Genomic DNA, 25,851 nt, shown 5'->3' on the forward strand with positions numbered 1-25,851 from the left:
GCAGCAGCAACACCACCACAAACCTGCTTTGACATGTGTAAACTTTGGCCATCTAGGCATGCAGACCACTGAATAGTCAAGTCATCACATTGGCATCCATCACAGTGTCCGGTTATGAGATGTTGCTACTGTGCTACTATTGCACTGGCATCCTGGCATGACCACCTGCCACGAGGTCCAACCCCAGCACTGAGACACAGGGTGTCGGCTAACATCAGATGCCACCAACCTGTACCGCATTTGGCCTGACCGTATCAGTCTGCTGTATCAGCTCCTGATGCTGTTCAGCCACCAGCCGAAATTGCTTATCACACAAAGTCATGCCACACATGGTCAGTGCTGGGTGTAGGTGCTGCAAGCATCTTCACAATAACGATTCAACAACTAGGTCTGTGATTCGATGGCTGCTGTGCAGTGGCCATCAGATGCGGGCTTGAGCTACTAATATAAATTGTTTGAAAGTAATAAAGGGCTTCTACCGCCATTAAGTGGCTTTTTACTCACCCTCACTCCGTCCCACCATTCTCCACCAGAGCACCTCCACACCCACTACACTTAACAGTCACTAACAATAATACTTCCACTCAAACATTTGTTTAACCTCTTCAATTAAATTATTTATTAACAAAGTATACCGTAGATGTGCTCATTCTGAGTCTTCTTCAACGACTGCCAACTTTTTATCACAAGAACACATAACATTCATTAAGAACAATGCTTCAGGACATCTTTCAAAGAAACTTTTTAAGTTTTGTATGTTACTTGATAATTTCCGAGTCTCCCACCTAGTTCACGTACAATGACTAGCAGACACACCACATCACTTTCTGTTCATGATACTTGTGCGTTTACCATGCACAATACACAATTGCACCACACTGGTGGGTGAGTGTGGGGGCAGCATCTGAAAATTATGAATATATCAGCATCAACTGGTTGAGTTGATGCTAAATGTTTACACTCTTAGATTGGGTTCTCTTTTCTATAGTTAGCCTGGCTGCAATACATTCAAGCAGACCACTGCAGAACAGCTATAAATAATGAGATTGCTTTCACACGTCTCTACCTTTAATTGGACAGGAAATGTATGTGACTGGACTGCAGTACGAGATACCAGGTTGGTGTACATTAGATGTATTACACCTTGGTCATTCGCAGTGCAAACATTGTTAAACTACCTAGGAATTTCTCACTTCCCACCAGGCTTCACTTTCTATCCCAAAATTCCTATCCATAGAAACTAAAATCCTATCTATGGAATGAGTAGCTATTCATGATCTTAAAACCAATCCTGACCTCATTATTATTCTGTACCATCATTGTCATGATGTAAGGTGACATGCGGCTGAAAGTGTCTACCAGCTATTCGACATTCGCACTTACAAAACACACTATCAAAAACATATTGCTGAAGTCCATTATCTCCAGTGTCTCCAAAAAACTACACATCCATCTGAAAAATGTGACACAAATTGAATGGCAACACTGACAATACCCACCTGCCCAAAACATTCAACTTTTCAGAAGATAGAAAAAGCATTCCAAGTCTTAAAATTATGCTGAAATTCTGGTTTTCTTCCCGTTTTTTGTTAAAATGAACATAGAGGGAAGAGTCTCAATGCACGCTGGATGATCACGATATGTTTTCTTGACATTATGTTAAATTGTATGTAGGGAACATATGGGCTTTCTCAATATTATGTAATCCCATACAAGTTTCATTCTTTGCCCATGTTTGCCAACTGAATGTGACAGTGTACAAGCACTGGATGACCTCTTCTCTTGGTAGGAATGGTAAAGTCGCCTTAGGCCATCCATTTTCTTGTCATTTATAGATACACATTGATTATTCTCTCTGTTTTAAAACAGTACTGACAACATAAAAGTTTGGGGCATCCCATATCTTTTGTGCCTGCAGGGATTTCTCTTTAATTTAGATGATACAGTGGTTGCATAACAACACAGGAAATATTACAACATAAGGATTTTCTCTATTCCTTATTAAACTCCTTTTGCCTTTTCTCAAGCTGTCAAGCAGTCAACTCCAGTGGCTTCCTTACCGGCAGTCCCAACGTGGCTGGCTGTGATACTCCCATTAAAGGGCAATCTATCTTCACTGACCTGCACCTACGAACAACTGTTTGCAGTTTTCCTTTCACGGAGTGTTTCTTCCTATATCTTCCCTATCCATCTATGCTATATATTACTCCATCCCTTTCCACCCATACTCCCAATACTGCCCCGTAGGGAAACCTACAGTTCACAAAACTTCATGCAAATTCGATGTCATTTTGACATCACATGCTGAATCGAAGACAAAAGGAGCTGTCTATCGACTTACGATCATTTGATTCACATTTCACAACATGTGAGAATATATCACATTCAAAACAATAACATTCACCGCAAGTAGCGAGAACCGGAGGTTAAGCTGTTTCTTTACTACAGGATACTTAACCTCTAAGTTACATTGTTTATAAATGTATAAAGTTCTGCCTTCATGTGGACTTGGTTCTGAACAAGGGAGATAAAGTGTTGACAAGAATTAACTCTTAAACTTACTGAAAAAGATGTACAAACTATTTTTCCTAATACGAAGCAGCTGAAGCCATCCAGCATTTAATCCAACGACATATTTATTCAACAGTTTTCATTAATGTGCCTCAACAAAATAATTTTACTTTTTATGAACTACAAACACTTGAAACTTCCTGACGGGACCTTTGCCTTTCACGGGCAAGTGCTCTACCAACTGAGCTACCCAAGCACGACTCACGCCCCGTCCTCACAGCTTTTACTTCTGCCAGTACCTCGTCTCCTACCTTCCAAACTTTACAGAAGCTCTCCTGCGAACAGTTCACAAATCCATGCACATAACTACTTCTCCACAATGAACTAGAGAACATTCAGCCTTTTTACAGTAGTTTAAAGCTCACTGTTGATACATCATTATATAATGTTTAATTATAACAAATCACACTAAGAACAACATATTTTAATCAATATGTAGAGTCGACAAACTGCCTAGTGGCTTTTGTCTCAGGTTCTTCGGCTGACGTTCGTTTGATGATTTTACTGAAGTTCTGCCAGCATGAGTGGCTGACATTGTCAAAGCTTCACGCTCCATTGCTGGTGGTGAACTGGAGCTGAGCTCACGGCTGCAGACTATATGTACCTGGTGTGCCAATGTCCAAGGGCTTCTCTGAGGCCATTTCCAGTTCGGTTCTCCTCTTGCTACCTCCGACAGTGATTCACTGCAGCATGGGAAGTCAGGATCCGTTTACCTTATGCTTTCTTCTTTCTTGTTGAAGCTATTCTCGTGCTTTTGTATTTCTATAGCCTCTCTGAACATGCAAGTGTGACAGTGCTTCTCTACAGCCAGATCTTCCATGTTGGCTAATTTTACTACGTGGTTGGTCTCACACAGTGCATGCTCTGCCAATATTGATTTCTCCACCTGCCCCACATAATGTCAACAGAAGAACCCGAGACAGAAGCCAATAGCCAGTTTGTCAACTAGTGGCCACAAAAGCCTTAACAGTTTTGTAATATGTAGAGTGCCATTATCTTGAAATGGCATATTTTAATGATATGCAAGTTACAATATGCATTTATGGAAACCAATATGGTGTCTCCTGTGCACCCGTACCGAACATTAATGAAAGTTGACAGCAGTTCCTGTGGTCTTTGATAACTGTGTGGGACATCAAAATGACATCACGTTTGCATGAAATCTTGTGAATGTACGTTGCCCTGTCACCTAGTTATTTTCCTGTTAACAATGAAAGTTTAAGACCTGTCCTATTCACCCACCAACCTCTTCCAACTGCAGTCCAGTCACAGGCATTTCCCGCCTTTTCACAATTAGCTCCAAGCGCGAAAGCAGCAATGCCATGTATGAGCTTTTCTGTAACAATCATGCAACATTTCAATATTACTGTGACAATATGTTGTCAACTGGTATGAATTGGCACGGCCAAACAATGGCCAACAATGCAGTCAGCCTCCAAGTTACTGAACTTGGCTGCACATCAGTGACTTTAACAGATTATTCAGTACCTATACTATTTGGATACACTCTCCCTCCAAATCTTCATTCTGAACTATGTAGATGATAACTGTGCTTCTACCATTATTCAGTTGCCAAAATACCTCTGGTCTAAACCCCTGTTAGTCTCCTTTCTCTTCTTATTCCACATTCCACTACCCACTAGCTTCTTGCTCCTGCTAATTTCCAGTCTCCATCCATGCACTCTTGCCACATCTACACACGGTAGTCCTCTCTCTCTCTCTCTCTCTCTCTCTCTCTCTCTCTCTCTCTCTCTCTCTCTAAGCCCCCCACCCCCACCCACCCCATTCCAAAATCATACTGTTACCAACACTAAGAGCTACAAATCATCTTTCCCCTCTCTCTTGCCCCCCCATTCCCACCGTGGCCCCAGTTGCCATAATCCTTCCGGCCTTTCCATTCCACATCCCCTCTTTCCAAGGTGTCACTGCAGGTAAGTCCACTTGGGTGCACAGTAATTAAACAGTAAAAAACTGAAGTCTTGAAACCTAGTTTTGCTGAAATTCAAAATATAGCGCATACTTCAATGCAAGATGCTTTTAATAATTTCCACAGCGAAATTCTGTCTCGAAATCTGGCAGAAAACCCAAAGAGATTCTGGTTAACATAAAGCACACCAGTGCCAAGACACAATCAATACCTTCACTGTGTGATAACAACAGTGAAGTCAATGATGACAGTTATTAAACACGGTTTGCCAAAACTCTTCACAAAAGAAGATGAAGTAAATATTCCTGAATTCCAATCAAGAACAACTGGCAAGATGAGAAACACAGAAGTAGATATCCTCGGTGTAGAAAAGCAGCTTAAATCACTTAATAGAGGCAAGGCCTCTGGTCCAGATTGTATACCAGTCAGGTTCCTCTCGAGTATGCTGATACAATAGCTCTATATTTAACAATTATATACAACTGCCTGCTCACAGAAAGATCCATACGTAAAGGCTGGAAAATTGTTCAAGTCACACCAGTACCCAAAAAGGGAAGTAGAAGTAATCCGCTGAATTACAGGCCTATACCACTAATGTCAATTTGCAGTAGGGTTTTGGAACATATGCTGTATTCAAAAATTATGAAGTACCTCGAAGAAAACGATTTATCGACACACAGTTAGCATGGATTCAGAAAATATTGTTCTTGCAAACTACAACTAGCTCTTTATACTCATAAAGTAATGAGTGCTATCTACAGGGGATGTCAGATTGATTCCATATTTTTAGATTTCCAGAAAGCTTTCAACACCGTTCCTCATAAGTGTCTTTTAACCAAACTGTGTGCCTATGGAATGTCACCTCAGCTGTGTGACTGGATTCACAATTTCCTATCAGAAAGGTCACAGTTCATGGTAAATACACGGAAAGTCATCGAGTAAAACAGAAGAAATATCTGGCATTCCCAAAGGTAGGTTATAGGCCCTCTATTGTTCCTGATCTATATTAACGGCATAGGAGACATACTGAGTAGCCGTCTTAGATTGTTTGCAGATGATGCTGTCATTTACTGACTTGTAAAGTCATCAGATTACCAAAGTGAATTGCAAAATGATTTAGATAGGATATCTGTATGGTGCAAAAAGTGGCAATTGACCATGAATAAAGAAAAGTGTGAAGTTATTCACATGAGTACTAAAAGAAATATGCTAAATTTTGATTACACAATAAGTCACACTTAATCTGAAGGCTGTAAATTCAACTAAATACCTACGGATTACAATTGACAAATAATCTAAATTGGAAGGATCACATAGATAATGCTGTGGGTACTTAGAAGGCGCAACAGGTCTTCTACAGAGACTGCTTACACCACGCTTGTCCGCCCTGTTCTGGAGTATTGCTGTGCGGTGTGGGATCCGCATTGGGTAGGACTGATGTATGACATCAAAAAAGTACAAAGAAGGGCAACTTGTTTTGTACTATTGCAAAATAGGAGGGACAGTGTCACAGACATGATATGTGAACTGGAGTGGCGATCATTAAAACAAAGGCGTTTTTCGTTGCGACGGGATCTTCGCATGAAATTTCAATCACCAGTTTCCGCCTCTGATTGCGAAAACATTCTGTTGGCATCCACATAGATAGGGAGAAATGATCATCATGGTAAAATACGAGAAATATGGGCTCGCACAGAAAAATGTAAGCGCTTGCTTTTCCCCTACGCAGTTCGAGAGTGCAATGGTAGAGAGACAGCTTCAAGGTGGTTCACTGAACCCTCTGCCAGGCATTTTATTGTGAATAGCAGAGTAATCAAGTAGATGTAGATGTAGTGTATCGTTATATGAACCTAAGAACCATGCATCGATAACGTGACATTGAAGCAGATTGAAAAATTCAGACATGTTCTGAAGTGTATCGTTATATGAACCTAGGAACCATGCATCGATAACGCGACATTGAAGCAGATTGAAAAATTCAGACATGTTCTGAAAGAAATTACTAATCACACTTACCCTCTTTTTCAAACGTGAAACTTCCTTCTTTGTCAATACATCAGCTTTCGCAATAACAGGCACTATATTGACTTTATTGTGTAGTTGCTTCATAAATTCTATATCTAGAGGCTTCAATCTGTAACAGACGAAATAGTTGAAATAAACATATAACAGTACACAACATTTTTTCCAATGCAACTCTAATTACAATAAATCAAAACTGATGTTCATCATTGTAAGAATGACATACACTTTCATAATTGCAAATAGTCACCACTGCCACACTTAAATAAGCACGACAATAACCTATCCAAGCATTATTCAAGTTGCTCAAGTAAGTGGACTATTGCATAAAATATGGAGACTACTTTTGTGAGATGTGAAGAAAATTTCCAGAATAAACCTCACAAAAGGAAACTGAAACTACATATGATTTTTGCAGTATAAGAATGCATATCTGTAGCTAAAAAAGTATAATAAAAACACACAAGCTTACAATAATAGTTTTATCACCACAGTTACTTTTTATTTTGCTTACCCATGACCAAATGGAGATATGAAATAAAAACAACAATGTATCCTGTTGTCCACTATATTTCTGCGATTCAAACCACTTTCATCCCTAAGAAATCTCTCAAACTGGTCATCAATATATTTGATTATTTCATGGAAACTGAAAAATAAAAAATAAATATATTTCCAACAGTAGAGGTAGAATATCTCTTCAGCTAATGAGGAAGCATCAAAACTAAAACCTTCTATAATGCAGTACTATGTAATTAATGATTTGACATTTCTCTGCTACTATGAAAATAGACTACAGAAGGAAAAAAGAAGTTCAAGCAAAAATATTGTGGTTAGCAAGAAAGTTGAAATTAATTTTTAATTATATGAAATGATCACTGTTTTGTAAGAAATTTAAGAAGAATGTCCTGAAAATTCCCAATTTCATGTTAAACACAACTTGTGTGAAAATAAAAAAATAAATAAAAAAAAGCCGAGAAAATAAAATGCATGAAGTAATACAATATTGATACAAATGGCAAGCAGAAAGATCTGACATAAATTTTAGCATTACCAATCTGTATTGTCAATTGCATCTCCGTATCCTGGTGTATCAACAACAGTAAGCCGGAGCTTCACACCTCTCTCTTCTATTTCCACTGTTGATGCATCTAGCTTCACAGTCTGGTGTGTTTTTTCTGCAATATTGGACAGTTTTCATCAAATTGCGTTTGACAAAGCTGTTTTAGTATTCTATTAAGTGTAATGGGGAAGGAAAGAAGATTATGGTTTAACATCCTAATCACAAGGAGGTCATTACAGATGGTGCACAAGCTCTTACTGGAGAAGGAATTTGGCAGAATCCTTTCCAAAAGAATTATTACAGCACTTGGTTTACACAGTTTCAGGAAACCAAAGAAATCCTAAACCAGTATGGCTGGATGGGGATCTGAAGAGTCCTACTCCCAAAATTAAGTGCGATGTCGTAACTGATGCATCACCTGGCTTGGTAAAAATTTCAATGAGATTCATTGCCTTCAAAACTCGGGCAAAGATTAAAACACACATATTAGTTAAACATTAAGGTCAGTCAGGAATCTGCTAATGTTTGAAACACTATTTGTTACAATAACTTTGTCTTTAATCTGCACATGATGACATTCACCTACTGATAATGTACCATCTAAAACTACAACAGAACAGAACAGAATACTTTCAACTTCAAAACACCTTCACATGCAGCCATTATTGTCAGATAAGACTAATATACCAGGAGAAATAAAATATTACATGACTTTTGCAAGAGCAACAACTTAATGTATTGAATTCTTTACAATCTTGTCACTATTCCAATGTAGGATGTCATGTATAATGACTGCAACAAAGTATTGACTTACATTTTTGATATAATACTTTAATTTGTACTACAGGGTGATTATAATTAAAGTTAAACTTTGTAAACACTGTAGAAATAACACCACTGGTCAGAATGACGCCAAATTGTGACAGAATATTGTTGGAGAACAGGGAAAACACACGGCAGAAGAAAAAAAAAATTATGTGAAAATTGATCAATAGATGGCACTGTATGTGTTGAAATATATAAATAAAAACACCTGTCATGCACACTACCCATAAAAGTTGGTATAAACACGCTGGGTACATGGCTTTTCTTCCTTTCGCGTCTACGACATTGCCCACGACTGTCTCAATGCAAGATCCCTCTCTGCTTGTAAAGCTGTATTACAAGAATGATGACTGTGCACACGTCACTCTGCAGAAGTTCAGGACACTGAAGGGTTTGAAAAAAGGCGTTGGTCCGACGACTGCCGTGAGTCTGGAGAAAATGATTCAGCAATTCGAAAAGACAGGTTCTTTTGGTGTGCAATCTGTTATAGGGAGGAAACGAATTGATTCAACGTCAGCTGAAGCAGTGGCCACAGCAATGCAAGAGGAAACGAGTGGTGGTGTGCAAACGTGTAGTGCACAGAGAATTGCCCGAACATCGGACATAACTGTGAGCACAATGCATAAAATCCTACACAGCATCCTCCTTTGTTATCCATTCAAAATTACCCATGTGCATGAATTGCTTCCTGTTGACCTGCCAGCAAGAGAGACCTTTGCTTTAGAATTTCTTGCCCGCATGGAAATGGACAATGATTGGCCGTGGAAGATTTTGAGGACAGATGATGCCCACTTCCGTATGACAGGATATGTCAATATAAAGAACTGTTGAATATGGGCAATGGAAAATCCACATGCAAATCAACCAGTACCGCTTCATCCTGGAAAGGTCACTGTGTAGTGCGGATTTATGGCATCATTTATTGTAGGGCCATATTTTTCCGAAGAGACAGGTGCTTCCGGTTCTGTTACCTGTACCATCACTAGTAAGCGCTATGAGTGTCTTTTGCACAACCACATCACTCCAGCTCTCCAACAGCGTGGATGTGATCATTTTTATGCAAGATGGCGCACCTCCGCACATTGCAAATCTACTTAAGCAGCTGCTGAAGCGCCATTTCAGAAATGCTAGAATTATCAGCTGCCGTCTCCCAACAGCATGGCTGTACCGATCACTTGATCTTAATCCCTGTAACTTCTGGCTGTGGGGCTATCTGAAAGATGTTCTATTCAGTGTTCCGATTGCAAACTTAGCTGCATTAAAGGCATGCATTGCGCAACACATTCTGAATGTGAGCTCAGAAACACTTTGGTCAGTTGTGGAAGATGATGTTTCTCGATTTCAACTTATTGCAGAAATGGTGGACAGCATATTGAACATGTTTTGCACCAGTCGCACAGAAATTAATAATCTGATTTGATTTTGATTGACGCTTTTTATGCAGTTTTTGGGCTCAGGACAGTTAAAAACTGATGTGATTGATGATTTTTGTGTTTTTTTGCCTCAGGACAATTAAAAACCAATGTGGGTGATGCTTCTATTCGGTTTTTGGCCTCAGGACAATTAAAAATTGATTTTTCCTATCCAATGTGATGTGGCCTTGCCAGGGTGGATGGGCTTGATGTAACTAACAGTATCATGCCCGTATATCCACACACACTGTCTAGTACAGTTCGTTTAACGTCAAACGTACACCTTAGGCATTGTTGTATCTTTCATTTTCCATTTGTACTCAACCATTATTAAATTATGGTGCTTACAGCACCATCTATTGCTACATTTTGTAACTATTTATTTTTCTTCTGACATATGTTTTCTCCCCTCTCCGATAATATTCCGTTACAATTTGACATTATTCTGACCAGCGGTGTTATTTCTACAGAGGTTTGAAAGTTTAACTTAATCATAATCACCCTGTACATTTCTAAGAGCACACTGTATTGAATAATCATCAGTTTTAAAATCTTGCACATGGATGGACGCAACAGCAATGTACTCATCATAAGGAAAAGATTAAAAAATAGCCAAACCAGTTGCTCTAGTACAAGGTTTATTGAAAAGCACTTGACCCAGGTTCTGATGTCTTTAAAAATGTCTTCTTTGGAAGGCTCAATGATTAACACCTACCATGTGGGTTTTAAGGGAGAGGGTAAGGAGTCATTCCAATCCCGGGAGCGGAAAGACTTACCTTAGGGGGAAAAAAGGACGGGTATACACTCGCGCGCGCACACACACACATATCCATCCACACATATACAGACACAAGCAGACAGTGTATACCTGTCCTTTTTTCCCCCTAAGGTAAGTCTTTCCGCTCCCGGGATTGGAATGACTCCTTACCCTCTCCCTTAAAACCCACATCCTTTCGTCTTTCCCTCTCCTTCCCTCTTTCCTGATGAGGCAACAGTTTGTTGTGAAAACTTGAATTTTGTGTGTATGTTTGTGTTTGTTTGTGTGTCTATCGACCTGCCAGCGCTTTCGTTCGGTAAGTCACCTCATCTCTGTTTTTTATATATATATATATATATATATATATATATATATACACACACACACACACACACACACACACACACACACCGTTACCAGTTACATGAAGTTTTGAGGCACATATTAAATATGTAGCCATAAGGCGCAACTGAAGATTAAATTCACCTCCCCAATAATAAAACCACAAAATATTGTACAGCTGTTTATTAATTCTCCCTCATTGCAAATTACATACAATCTTATACTCATCAATAAACAGTAACAATAATAAGTAGAAATTCTAGTGTCAAATACAGATCCCAGTGATATATACAGACTGTACCTACCATTCACAGCACGTTACTCTCATTTATCCCTCCCCCCAACCCCCACCCTTCTGTGGCTTTGTATTTATATACAGGATGTCTCAGAAATGTTTTGACAGGCTTCGAGGGGGTGTAGAGGGTTTCTGGAAGAACAAATCAAAGATACGAACCCGTGTGTAGAAACATCATCCAACAATGCTACAGAACGCTGAAGTTATAGGTGTTGGCACATGCTATTAGGCCACCCCTTCAGCAGAAAATATGACTTTGTACACTGACAGATCGTAGGCTGAACATTTCACAGTGTTGTTCATTTTTCAGTGATCACGACTGATTGTCACCATGGCCAGTGGAGAAGTGGAGCTAGCGGCTCCATAAAAAAGTCTTCTCTTCTATGAATGGGATGCTCTGTTAGCTCGGTGGATGTCTGGTTCAGACACAGGTTTCCATCCACATGTTTTCTTTCTCCTCGAACCCTCTAAAATTTCCAATGTTTCTTTTTACACACGATAAAAATAAACTGCAGATGTAAATTCTTGTTTTCATCATCACCCACCAAGGCAACGGAACACTGTAGTCATAAGGGACAAGGCCTATCTATGCAACAGCTAGCACCATCTTCTCCGCTGTAGATCATGGCAATCAGTTGCACATCACTGAATAAGAAATAACATTGCAAAACATTCTGCTTACGGCCTGTCAACATACAAAATCATGTTTGCTTCCATAGGAGGCACTGGTGTCTATAATTTTAACGTTATGTAGCATTGTTGGATGTTGCTTCCAGACACAGGTTCATACCCCCGATTTGTTCCTCACGAGATCCTCCACAATGCCTTTGAGTTCATCACAACTTTTCTGGGTAACACTATTTCACAACGCCAACTGACAAGTTCTCCTTCGCTACTGTGTAGGCAGTTTTAGATCGTATCCTACTTTGTTTATGTTTTAGTTATGTATATATCATTTCTGTAATGTACCTGACACGTCTGATACTGTTGCACCAAATAGTCTAAGGATGAACAGATAAATAAACTAGGTAAATTACTGAAGTGGACATCGCCAAAAATACAGTTCACATGAACTTAGCAATACTAGATGTCAGCTTCGTTGCTGAGGTAATAACACTGTGGCATGTGATGATATACATGCACAAACAGAAAGAGAATGCTGTCAATACTTCTTTTGCATTATCTTAGTTTTTGGAATGTAGGATGTGGTGATAGTTTGATCTGCAACACGTCCCAAAGTGTAGGTTTTGCTGAAAGGTAACGGTTTGAACACTTCAGTTAATAGGGAGGTACTTTTTAACTACCATGAACGCTCACCAAACTATGAGTATTGGCTGTATGCTTCATGTGTTGTACTCATGAACACTGCACATTAGGTACATATAAGGTACCGCAATTCTCAAGACACTGACCTCACATTTGGAAGCATAGAGTTTGCTCTGTTCAGCCATTTTTATTTGTTTTCCCAAATCATTTCAGGCAAATGCTATGATGGTTCCTCCAGCAAGGCCATGGCCAACCACCTACCCTATTCTCATAAAAATATACTACGCATATTTTATGCTATTTATTTTCACTTTGTAATGACAACGAATCTTACATCACCGTAAGATGATCCCTATGTGAATAAATAAATAAATAACATGCATTTACCTATCAACAAAATACTAATGTAGATGCCAAAGACACAACATTTATGATATTCAGTTTTTTCAAATAATCACTACATGATTCACACAGATATAGTTAATAACCTCTTTCTGCACTGAAAAGGAACAAAAGCACTTCCTGAGAAATGTTTCTACAATGCAAGAAAATATATTAACTTCCAGAAACATCAAGCCTTCATTTATTATTCTGTATATTTTTAATCCATTAAGAGGTTACCAACTTTGCTGTGTGTGTCTTTGCACACGAACATTTCTGCTGTTGGTTTCCTGTTTCCTCTGTTTCAGATGCAGTGCAGTAAACGACCTCAGTGAAGGAAATCTGTTACAAGAATAGTAGTGGAGGAAGTACAACTGGCAAGTGTTCCTGTGTATTTTTCAGAAGTGTAATACAACAAGGTTTCTTGTCCTAATAATGTTATTGTTTATCTATTTATTTACATGTCTAGTTCTGGAGGACCAAACTGAGTAGCAAATCTTGAAAGACATGGAACATGTCAGTACACGAAATTACAACACAGGAGTAATAACATATGAAATAAAATGTTTATCAATCCAAAAAATGTCAAGCCATAAGCTTAAGTAAACGCAATCTACAATACAACATAGGAATCGGCTTGATTTTTCAAGGAACTCCTCAACAGGGTAGAAGGGGTGACCCATGAAGAAACTCTTCAGTTTCAACTTGAAAGTGCGAGGATTACTGCTGCGATTTTTTAATTCTTGTGGCAGCTTATTGCAAATGGATGCATCCATATACGCACACCTTTCTGCACAAGAGTTAAGGAAGTGCAATCCAAATGCATATTGGATTTCTGCCTAGTATTAACCGAGTGAAAGTTGATAGTTCTTGGGAATAAACTGATACTGTTAAAAAACGACAGTAAAGAATATATATGTGTAATCTGAGGTTTTCCAGGCATACAGAAATCTTGAAAATTTCTCAGGTATTCAGCTGGGTAGCGTCATCCAAAAGGAGCGATATTTCAACAAGCGGACTTCTTGCCATCTTCAGGTGTTCTTGGAGTCTGATTGATCTCTGATGGATGCCGACTTTAATCTCCACCCCTCTCCCACAGCCTCCGTCTGGGTGCTTCCAAATGGTCCGTGGCCAATGGTGGGGGAAGGGCAGGGCTGGGTGGTGGAGGAAGCGCGGCGCCCCGCGATAGATCATGGGCCGCAGTCCTTCCACGGACTTGGCCGCTTGCAGAATTCTGCTGTCATGGTGACAATGCTTCTTCTTCTTCTTCTTCTTCTTCTTCAGGTGTCCTGACAGTAGCGGATTTCCATGTAGACTGTTGTTGTGTTTTAATCATACTCAAAGCTGGATCCCAAGCATTGCTTAGCTGGAAACCACTGTCTTTATTTATAAAGTTTGTCATCCAGCCGCATCTCCACTGACTCTTTGAGGATACAGCCCCAGAAGGTGTTCGATTGCTGTAACACCTTTGTGCCATCGTAGTTCATGTCATGTCCATGTGAGATGAAGTGCTTTACCACGGCGGTCTTGGTCAGCTGTGCGTTGTCTGTGTGGCACTTATGTTTAAGAATATATACACCGAGAGGCCAATGTCAGAATATCCAGACTAGTGAACAGGGGTCGACAAGAGGTTCGCGAACTTAGACCACTTACTGCCCGTTTCTCAGCCAAAAATATCCTATGAGAATGAGAAGAGTTACCCCAAAAAATAAGCCCATATGACATAAGCGAATGAATATATGCAAAGTAGACTAATTTTCGTGTTGTAAGATCATTTACTTCAGACACCATTCGAATAGTCAAAATGGCAGCATTTAGTCTTTTCAGGTCTAATACTGTCTACATTATTCCTTTTTATAAAGTGGCTTTTCCCCCCCCATGAACCATGGACCTTGCCGTTGGTGGGGAGGCTTGCGTGCCTCAGCGATACAGATAGCCGTACCGTAGGTGCAATCACAACGGAGGGGTATCCGTTGAGAGGCCAGACAAACGTGTGGTTCCTGAAGAGGGGCAGCAGCCTTTTCAGTAGTTGCAAGGGCAACAGTCTGGATGATTGACTGATCTGGCCTTGTAACAATAACCAAAACGGCCTTGCTGTGCTGGTACTGCGAACGGCTGAAAGGAAGGGGAAACTACAGCCGTAATTTTTCCCGAGGGCATGCAGCTTTACTGTATGATTACATGATGATGGCGTCCTCTTGGGTAAAATATTCCAGAGGTAAAATAGTCCCCCATTCGGATCTCAGAGTGGGGACTACTCAAGAGGATGTCGTAAACAGGAGAAAGAAAACTGGCATTCTACGGATCGGAGCGTGGAATGTCAGATCCCTTAATCGGGCAGGTAGGTTAGAAAATTTAAAAAGGGAAATGGATAGGTTGAAGTTAGATATAGTGGGAATTAGTGAAGTTCGGTGGCAGGAGGAACAAGACTTCTGGTCAGGTGATTACAGGGTTATAAACACAAAATCAAATAGGGGTAATGCAGGAGTAGGTTTAATAATGAATAGGAAAATAGGAATGCGGGTAAGCTACTACAAACAGCATAGTGAACGCATTATTGTGGCCAAGATAGATACGAAGCCCACACCTACTACAGTAGTACAAGTTTATATGCCAACTAGCTCTGCAGATGACGAAGAAATTGAAGAAATGTATGATGAAATAAAAGAAATTATTCAGATTGTGAAGGGAGACGAAAACTTAATTGTCATGGGTGACTGGAATTCGAGTGTAGGAAAAGGGAGAGAAGGAAACATAGTAGGTGAATATGGATTGGGGGACAGAAATGAAAGAGGAAGCCGCCTGGTGGAATTTTGCACAGAGCACAACATAATCATAACTAACACTTGGTTTAAGAATCATGAAAGAAGGTTGTATACATGGAAGAACCCTGGAGATACTAAAAGGTATAAGATAGATTATATAATGGTAAGACAGAGATTTAGGAACCAGGTATTAAATTGTAAGACATTTCCAGGGGCAGATGTGGACTCCGACCACAGTCTATTGGTTATGACCTGTAGATTAAAACTGAAGAAACTGCAAAAAGGTGGGAATTTAAGGAGATGGGACCTGGATAAACTGAAAGAACCAGAGATTGTACAGAGATTCAGGGAGAGCATAAGGGAGCAATTGACAGGAATGAGGGACATAAATACAGTAGAAGAAGAATGGGTAGCTTTGAGGGATGAAGTAGTGAAGGCAGCAGAGGATCAAGTAGGTAAAAAGACGAAGACTAGTAGAAATCCTTGGGTAACAGAAGAAATATTGAATTTAATTGATGAAAGGAGAAAATATAAAAATGCAGTAAGTGAAACAGGCAAAAAGGAATACAAACGACTCAAAAATGAGATCGACAGGAAGTGCAAAATGGCTAAGCAGGGATGGCTAGAGGACAAATGTAAGGATGTAGAGGCCTATCTCACTAGGGGTAAGATAGATACCGCCTACAGGAAAATTAAAGAGACCTTTGGAGATAAGAGAACGACTTGTATGAATATCAAGAGCTCAGATGGAAACCCAGTTCTAAGCAAAGAAGGGAAAGCAGAAAGGTGGAAGGAGTATATAGAGGGTCTATACAAGGGCGATGTACTGGAGGACAATATTATGGAAATGGAAGAGGATGTAGATGAAGATGAAATGGGAGATATGATACTGCGTGAAGAGTTTGACAGAGCACTGAAAGACCTGAGTCGAAACAAGGCCCCCGGAGTAGACAATATTCCATTGGAACTACTGACGGCCGTGGGAGAGCCAGTCCTGACAAAACTCTACCATCTGGTGAGCAAGATGTATGAAACAGGCGAAATACCCTCAGACTTCAAGAAGAATATAATAATTCCAATCCCAAAGAAAGCAGGTGTTGACAGATGTGAAAATCACCGAACTATCAGCTTAATAAGTCACAGCTGCAAAATACTAACACCAATTCTTTACAGACGAATGGAAAAACTAGTAGAAGCCAACCTCGGGGAAGATCAGTTTGGATTCCGTAGAAACACTGGAACACCTGAGGCAATACTGACCTTACGACTTATCTTAGAAGAAAGATTAAGGAAAGGCAAACCTACGTTTCTAGCATTTGTAGACTTAGAGAAAGCTTTTGACAATGTTGACTGGAATACTCTCTTTCAAATTCTAAAGGTGGCAGGGGTAAAATACAGGGAGCAAAATGCTATTTACAATTTGTACAGAAACCAGATGGCAGTTATAAGAGTCGAGGGGCATGAAAGGGAAGCAGTGGTTGGGAAGGGAGTAAGACAGGGTTGTAGCCTCTCCCCGATGTTGTTCAATCTGTATATTGAGCAAGCAGTAAAGGAAACAAAAGAAAAATTCGGAGTAGGTATTAAAATTCAGGGAGAAGAAATAAAAACTTTGAGGTTCGCCGATGACATTGTAATTCTGTCAGAGACAGCAAAGGACTTGGAAGAGCAGTTGAACGGAATGGATAGTGTCTTGAAGGAAGGATATAAGATGAACATCAACAAAAGCAAAACAAGGATAGTGGAATGTAGTCTAATTAAGTCGGGTGATGTTGAGGGTATTAGATTAGGAAATGAGACACTTAAAGTAGTAAAGGAGTTTTGCTATTTGGGGAGCAAAATAACTGATGATGGTCGAAGTAGAGAGGATATAAAATGTAGACTGGCAATGGCAAGGAAAGCGTTTCTGAAGAAGAGAAATTTGTTAACATCCAGTATTGATTTAAGTGTCAGGAAGTCATTTCTGAAAGTATTCGTATGGAGTGTAGCCATGTATGGAAGTGAAACATGGACGATAAATAGTTTGGACAAGAAGAGAATAGAAGCTTTCGAAATGTGGTGCTACAGAAGAATGCTGAAGATTAGATGAGTAGATCACATAACTAATGAGGAAGTATTGAATAGGATTGGGGAGAAGAGAAGTTTGTGGCACAACTTGACCAGAAGAAGGGATGGGTTGGTAGGACATGTTCTGAGGCATCAAGGGATCACCAATTTAGTATTGGAGGGCAGCGTGGAGGGTAAAAATCGTAGAGGGAGACCAAGAGATGAATACACTAAGCAGATTCAGAAGGATGTAGGTTGCAGTAGGTACTGGGAGATGAAAAAGCTTGCACAGGATAGAGTAGCATGGAGAGCTGCATCAAACCAGTCTCAGGACTGAAGACCACAACAACAACAACAAAGTGGCTTTACTAGTGAGTACTTAAATTGCCCAGGAAACTGACCATTTTTAAAGGAAAAATTACAAATATGGCTAAGTACAGCACGAAAATGTGCAGCACAGTACTTTAATATTCTCCTAGGCAGTCCATCATATCCATGAGAGTCCTTAGTCTTCAGTGATTTAATTATTGACTCAGTCCCCCCCCTTGTCTGTATCACATACGAGCATTTCCGACATCAATCTCGGAAAGCCATTTTTCAACAGAGTTATGCGATTCCCTGTAGAAACAAAATTTTTATTTAATTCACCAGTAATGCCCAGAAAATGATTCTTACATACTGTACATATATCTGACTTATCAGAAACAGAAATATTTTTACTACAAACTGACTTTATATCATCAACCTTGTGCTGCTGACCAGACACTCCCTTCACTATTGACCATATGTTTTTAAATTTATCCTGTGAATTAGCTAGTCTATATGTGTACAACATACTCTTTGCCTTCCTAATAACATTTTTAAGCACCTTACAACACTGTTTGCAATGGGCTACAGTAGCTTGATTGTGACTATTTCTAACATTTTGATATAATTCCCGTTTTGTCCTACATGATATCCTCATCCCAGTAGTCAGCAACCCAGGCTGCATTTTACTGTTAGTACCCCATTTAGTACATTCTAATGGAAAATAACTCTCAAAGATCATGAGTAATGTGTTAAGGAAAGCATTATATTTGTCATCTATGTTATCAGCACTATAAACATCCTGCCACTCTCATTCCTTGACAAGGTTTAAAAAACTCTCTATTGCTGTTGGATTAATTTTCCTACATAGTTTGTAATTATGCGTAACATTTGTTTGAGTACAAAAGCCTTTTAGTGTTAAAATTTGTGCATCAAGGTCTGAAAGGTCATTCACCCTTTTACTAACAGAACACCCAGCTAGTAATGAAGAAAGAATAAAAATATTGTCTACGGCTGTGCTACTGTTCCCCTGCCTCTGGGTTGAAAAAAATACTGTCTGCATCAGGTCATATGAGCTTAGGAGATCAACCAACATCATTTTTCTTGCATAATCATATACAAAATTAATATTGTAGTCACCACATATAACTAATTTTTGGTACTTCCTGTGAAGTGAAACAAACCCTCTATAGCTTGAGCAGAAATGCTCTGAAGTCAAAGCTAAAGGACCTATAAACAACAACAATTAGAAGTTTAGTTTCACCAAATTCAACTGCCCCTGCACAACATTCAAATACCTGCTCAGTGCAGTGCCGTGATACATCTACGGACTCAAATGGAATACTGTCTTTTATGTACATGGTTTTTCCCTACCCACTCCGCAAAGAAATACTTGAAATACAACCAGCTAATCTGTATCCTGGTAAAGGAAGCCTCTGAATTGTCAAATTATTTAAGTGGTGCTCCGATATAACAATAATGTCAGACTCAATATCTATAAACAGTTCACTAACTTTATCTCTAACACCTCTTATATTTTTTTTTGATGAAATATGTTAATTCCTTCTCTATTACATGCTTCTTGTGCTTGATGTAAGCTAATTGTCAAGTAAATACATGTGGTTCCACATCTTCATTGTACCCCACAAGCCACCCAATGATATGTGGCGGAAGGTAAAACTGGCATCACTAACTGATCCCCCTAACCTCCTACATCACGATGGCACAGGGAACAGTGACTGTCAGTAAGCCTCTGTATTGGTTCTAATTTCTCGAATTTTCTTATCGGGGTCATTACACAAAAAGTACCTAGGGAGAATAATATGTCGTCCAATTCTTCCCGGGCAGTGCACTCTTGAAATTTTAATAGCAAACCTCTCCATGATGCATAACGCCTCTCACATAATGTCTGCCAATGGAATTTGTTGATTACCTCAGAAACGCTCATGCACTAAGTGACCCCATGATGAAACACATTGCTCTTCTTCATTGGATCTCCTCTCTCTCTCTCATCAGTGCTCCCTGGTAAGGATCCCATACTGATCAATAGTACTTAAGAACCAGTTGAATAATCACCTTGTAACCCTCTTCCTCTGTGGATGAGGTCCATTTCCTTAAGATTCTTTCTATGAATCTCAGTCTGGCATCTGCTTTTCTTACTATTTGCTTTACATGGTCATTACACTTAAGGTCACTCTGTATAGTTATTCCTAGATAGTAGTGGCTTCTTTTCCTATGTAGGCACAATATTCCATTTATTTATGTTCAGGGTCAAATGGCAGAGCCTGCACCATTCATCAATTGTCTGCAGGTCATTCTGCAAATTGATACTGTCTTCTGGTGTTGCTACTTTGTTACAGACAACTGCAAAGTCTATAAACAGTCCTAAAGAGCATCTGACACTTTCTGCTATATCATTTATATGTAAAAATGGTGGTTTATATGTAAAAATGGTGGTCCTATCACACCTCCTTGGCAGTACTCTGGTTCTATTTATGTTTTCCCACCAAACTGTATACCAAGCGAGATGGCACAGTGTTAATCTACTGGATCAAAATTTGGGAGTTTGGGGCTCGAACTCTTATCTGACCGTCCTTACCTAAGTTTTCCATAGTTCCCCAAATTGCTAAGATGAATACTGGGATGATTCCAGAGGAAAGGTCACAGCCAATTTCCTACTCCGTCCCTGCCTTATTCAATGCAAGCTAGCATATGTTTTATATATTTACCTGAATATATTATATCTGTAATGTATCTTGTATGTCCTATACTGCTGTGCTGGGTGGTCAAAGGAGGAATATGTAAATAAGAAGGAAACGTATACACTAACAGGTTTTACTAGCACAGCTTCTCATCTTAATATTGTAGTGTATCACATATGCCAGTCCAGCACACAATCTTTCTGTGTGAATATGTTAACTGAGATGATGATCTGTGAATGCATGGTTTTAAGGTGATATATACTGATAAAATTGTCTTGAGATTCCAACTTTGTTAAGTTGTTTAAGATCTATGAGCTTTCAGTTGAGTACTCCTTGGCCATTCTCAAGTGGTGACTGTCTTCTGCTTGCTGCTGCTGTCCTTACACAGCTGCGCTGCCTCCTTTGACGCCATTGGTGCTCACTCCAGCACCATATGTGGCACCAATTCTGTTGCACTCCTACTTTAACCTTCCAACAGCCGAGTTCCAAGCTATGCTTAACTGCAGGCCACTGTCTTTATTGAGGGCATTGTCACAATCATTTATCTCAATGCCTTCTTTTATGACACTATTCAGAAACTATTAGTCCGCAAAGTAACAGACATCTCATTGAGTGCAATACAAAGTTTGTTTTCTAGAGCATGCTCTGCTATCGATTTCTGAGGGTACCAAAGGCAAAAAAAGTCCCTCGTAATCAACAAAGTGCTGTTCAATAGTAAACACAGTCTATCTGACCTACAAATGTCCAAATGCACACGCAGTATTTTACATACTCCTGACATTCTGAGGCCTACATTGTCATTTACAGGCCTTGCTAGTTGTCAAATTGTTGCTGGAGTCCTGAACATCGAGTCCATACATGACCCAGCTAATCCTTCCTGTTACTGAGCCACAAAACGGCAAAAAAAGAAGCCGCTTCGTGCCTCCTCGGGTGCATTGTGCTTATGTGTCTTCAGGAATGGCTTCCGAAATCAGTAGTTGCTGTAGCTGTTTACTTTGAACACTTACTGTATGTGGCTCCGTTCCTTTGACATGTTTTCAGCATCTGAGACTGCTTCCATTTGATGCATCCTGGTCCTCAGAACAGAACGTTTCTGTGATGGATGGTCATGGCTGTTAGCACGCTGATATCATTCCATGTGGGTGGGTCTTTGATAAACACTGTGGCAGAGATTTCCATTTGTGTTTTTGGTGGGCAAGGATGTCAAGGAATGGTAAGGCACCATCAGAAGTGGTCCAAAAATTCTCCTGAATTTTCAAGTCCATGAGACAAGAAAACAAATGGTCTAAAGTCTAGATCAGGGCCAGCAGTAGCCATGATGGTGCTTACCTACAATTCATAAGTTGGTAATGTGTCAGTTTTCCACATTGAATGGGTCAATTCTTTGACAAACAATGAGAGGTGAGAACAGAGGCAACGTATTTCTAGTGCCAAAATTGAAACCATTGGCTTGTTTGCTGTATCAGCGAGTTTCAAGAGAAATATTTTGTGATTATGGCAGCAAGTGCTATAAAGTGGACTGAATTAAGTGATTTAGTTCGGCACAGAGATGTCATCCACTGGTGCCCTAGATTAATTGCAGAGACAAAGTACCAAATGTGGTGGTGAGATGATTCTTAAAGGGTCAAGGGTTTGTATGGATGGAATCATCTGGAAGCACAGCAAAAGCTGTCACTTTGAGTAAGTGGACCAACATTTTAATTCAGTCATGGAGAAAGGTAGGTGGATTAATGTTTATCAATAGCAGAGTCACATGTTTGGTACATTAATAAACAATGATCCACTTATTCAGTGTGCTCGTGCAGATCGACTGTGTAGCAACACACAGCACAGAAATATTTCACTATTTCCAGAATGAGATTTTCACTGTGCAGCGGAGTGTGCGCTGATATGAAACTTCCTGGCAGATTAAAACTGTGTGCCGGACTGAGACTCGAACTCAGGACCTTTGTCTTTCATGGGCAAGTGCTCTACCAACTGAGCAACCCCAGCACGACTCAGGACCTGTCCTCACAGCTTCAATTCTGTCAGTACCTCATCCCCTACCTTCCAAATTTCACAGAAGCTCTTGTGCACAAAAGAGCTTCTGTGGCGTTTGGAAGGTAAGAAATGAAGTATTGGCAGAATTGAAGCTGTGAAGACAGGTCATGAGTCGTGCTTAGGAAGCTCAGACAGCAGAGCACTTGCCTGCAAAAGGCAATGGTCCTGAGTTCGAGTCTTTGTCTGCCACACAGCTTTAATTTGCCAGGAAGTTTCATTTCACTGCTTTTTCGAATATATCACTGGCTGCAATGTTGTCCTTGGTCTGCAGATACTAGCATGATTTAAACAGCTGTGATTCATAAAAGGAGCAATTAAATCTATAATCCTTGTTAATTCCGAATGTACTATTTTTAAAACATGTCATCTGCCTGCTGCTCTCTCATTGGCTGCATAACACAAAGAGCTGGAAAACCGTCCTTTGTTCGCATCATACCTCACGGCAAGTGCTGGCAACATTCCTTCATGACAAGTATGTCCCTGGACTATTCGAGCCCTTTACCCAATGATTGTGTTGTAAACATAATGATAAAAGCAACTAGGCTTCGCAGGAGCTATGTCCAGGGCACTGTCCCCAAAGTACTCCATAAACAGGTTGGTTACAACAGGAGCTCCTGAGATTCCCATTGCAACACCGTCCATATGGTTCAGATTTTCTCCACCATACAAAAATATATGGTGCTGTTGTGTGTGCTTAAATAAATTCACAACCATCTCGTCAAGTAACTGAGAGAGCAGATCTATACAATCTTAGATGGGAACCTGCATGACACAAGCATTTAATTCAACTGATGAAATCTGTCATATTCTTGATGTGGTGCACACAGAGACAAATGTCTGGAGTAAGGAGGCTGGCCACATGTTTCATGACTTTGTAAGTTGGTGGTAAATGGTGCTTACGATGGGAATAGGGTTGTGTTCATCTTGTGAACTTTTGGGAGGCTATACAATGTATATGGTCGTGATGCCCAAAAGAGAACATTTTTAATGGCATTCTCTTCTAGTGAATGCTGCTTGGAAAGCTCGAACAACTTACTCTGTGTTCTAGATGGTGGGTCGATCAATAATTTTGTTATGTCTCGTCCTCCATCACCATTCGAATCTTCACATAGTAGTCAGATCATTCCATGATGTCGGTGCATTGCCCTTGTCATCTAGTAGGACTATGACGAGAGAATCATGGAATCTGCGAAGACCATTGCGCTCAGCTCTAGTCACGTTCAAGGCTGGCAGCTAGGATTTCGAGAGAAAGCAGCTTGTTTCTTGATAAATTTTCTCTGCAGTTTCACAGGGCATCTTGCGAACTGCATGTTCCACACAATGTATTGTGTCAGCGAAAGGGCTACTCCATAGTTAGGGTGTAAAATTAGCGAGTCCCTTCTTAAGAGCTGACATGGCACCCATGTTGATATTTCTCACCGCTATGTAGATAATGATGCGCTCTGTTGTTTTACATGCTGTCACTGCAAAAGCTGGCCCAATTTCCCTTTCTGTCTCTCTGTGGTTTTACACTGTAATGATATCTGTTGTACTACTGTGGCTGCATCAATCTATTCCCAATCCAAAGCTGAGAGTGACTCCATCAGCCACAGGTGGGAGGCCATTAGTTTCCACCATGGCGACGAAATGTGGTGCAGCATTAAATATTTAGGGAAGTTGCATGTTAAGAAGGCAAATTTATTAATCTCCTTAGCCCTCCTACTACACTGTGTGAAGAGATGATGATTCCACCTTTTGCTGTCACGAGCCACCATATCAACAATGCTGGTGCCAGGAGAATTTTTTGTGGTGCCAGCTTTGCCCTGCTGTGAGAGAGGATTCATCACACCAGAAAATAGATGGAAACAAAGGGCCGCAGGCTGATGGCTGTCCACCCGCAGCTGACAGAGTCACTTTGAATTCAGACTGTAATGATGCAGGCACAGTGGCACAAAAAGAGGTCATTACAGAGCAAAACCGTGGAGAGACAGAAAGGGAAATTCAGCCAATTTTCGCAGCGACCGCATGGGGCAGAATGTAGAACAGGACGCATCATTATCAAAGAGACGATGAGAAACATTGAAACAGGTGCCACGTCAGCTCTTAGAAATGGACTCAGTTTTGCACCATAACTATGGAGTATCCCTTTTGTTGACACAATAAGTTGTGTGGAACATGAAGTTTGTTGAGAAACAAGCCGTTTTCTCTCAAAATCCCAGCTGCCAACCTAAAATGTGACAAGAGCTGGGTTTAATGGTCTTCACAAATTTTGCAATGATCCTCTCGTCACAGTCCTGCCAGCTGACAAGGGGAATGTAGTCATCATTACGGAACAAGCCAACTAGGATGCAAATATTCAGTTGATGGTGGAGGAAGAGACATATAAAAATTATTGAGAGACCCAACATCCAGAATGTTGAGAAAGATGTTGGAACTTCTCAAGCAGTTTTCACTAGAAGAGACTCTCACTAAAAAACTTCTCTCTTGGGAACCACAATCACCTACATTTTGTGGTCTTCCAAAGGTTCACAAGAAAACAACACCCCTACAGCCCATCGAAAGAAAAATTGGACTACTGACTTACAGACTTGCAAAACATGTGGCCAACCTCCTTACTCTGAACATTGGTCACTATGTGCACCACATCATGAATACAACCAACCAACTTCATCAGCTGAATTAAATGCTTGCATCTTGGAGAAGGAGATATGATCATAAGCTTTGATGTAGTGCTATTATTCATGCGAATTCTCATCAAATATTCTATAGATCTGCTCTCCCAGTTACTTGATGACACCTCTGTTGATATATTTAAGCAAGTTCTGACAATGTCGTCATATTTTTTTGTGGGATGGAGGATATCTTAATCATATGGGAAGCCCATTAGTTCTTGTTAAAGGGGTTGACCAAAGCATCCGATCCCACCCATCGGCGTTGACCCGTGAGGTAAGACGGCTGTTGTGTGCGACGTCACGACAGCGTGGAGTTTCTGAGTGCGGCATGTTTGTAGGTCGTGTTGCTGTTTGTGGTGCCCTCTGGTAGTGTGTTTAGGGGTTTCGTGGTGTGGTGTATTGAGTTCAGTTTGGTGTTACTGCTTCTTATGGCTGGTTCTCGTTTTGGCTGTGTGTGGAGTGGAATTGGTTTCAGTGAGTTAA

General features: G+C 40.2%; 1 protein-coding gene across 1 annotated transcript in view; it reads right to left on the reverse strand.

The window, feature by feature from the left end:
* Window positions 1-25,851, reverse strand: part of LOC124711398 (septin-1) — a 60,713-nt gene that overhangs the window by 30,272 nt on the left and 4,590 nt on the right. The window contains exons 3-5 of the mRNA XM_047241453.1: window positions 7,575-7,698; window positions 7,035-7,169; window positions 6,515-6,632 (exon numbers count right to left, since the gene is read on the reverse strand). Of these exons, the coding sequence (XP_047097409.1) occupies window positions 6,515-6,632; window positions 7,035-7,169; window positions 7,575-7,698 (377 nt within the window). The remainder of the gene's footprint in view (window positions 1-6,514; window positions 6,633-7,034; window positions 7,170-7,574; window positions 7,699-25,851) is intronic.

Source organism: Schistocerca piceifrons, chromosome 8, assembly GCF_021461385.2.
Source record: "Schistocerca piceifrons isolate TAMUIC-IGC-003096 chromosome 8, iqSchPice1.1, whole genome shotgun sequence".
Taxonomy (NCBI): Eukaryota; Metazoa; Arthropoda; class Insecta; order Orthoptera; family Acrididae; genus Schistocerca; species Schistocerca piceifrons.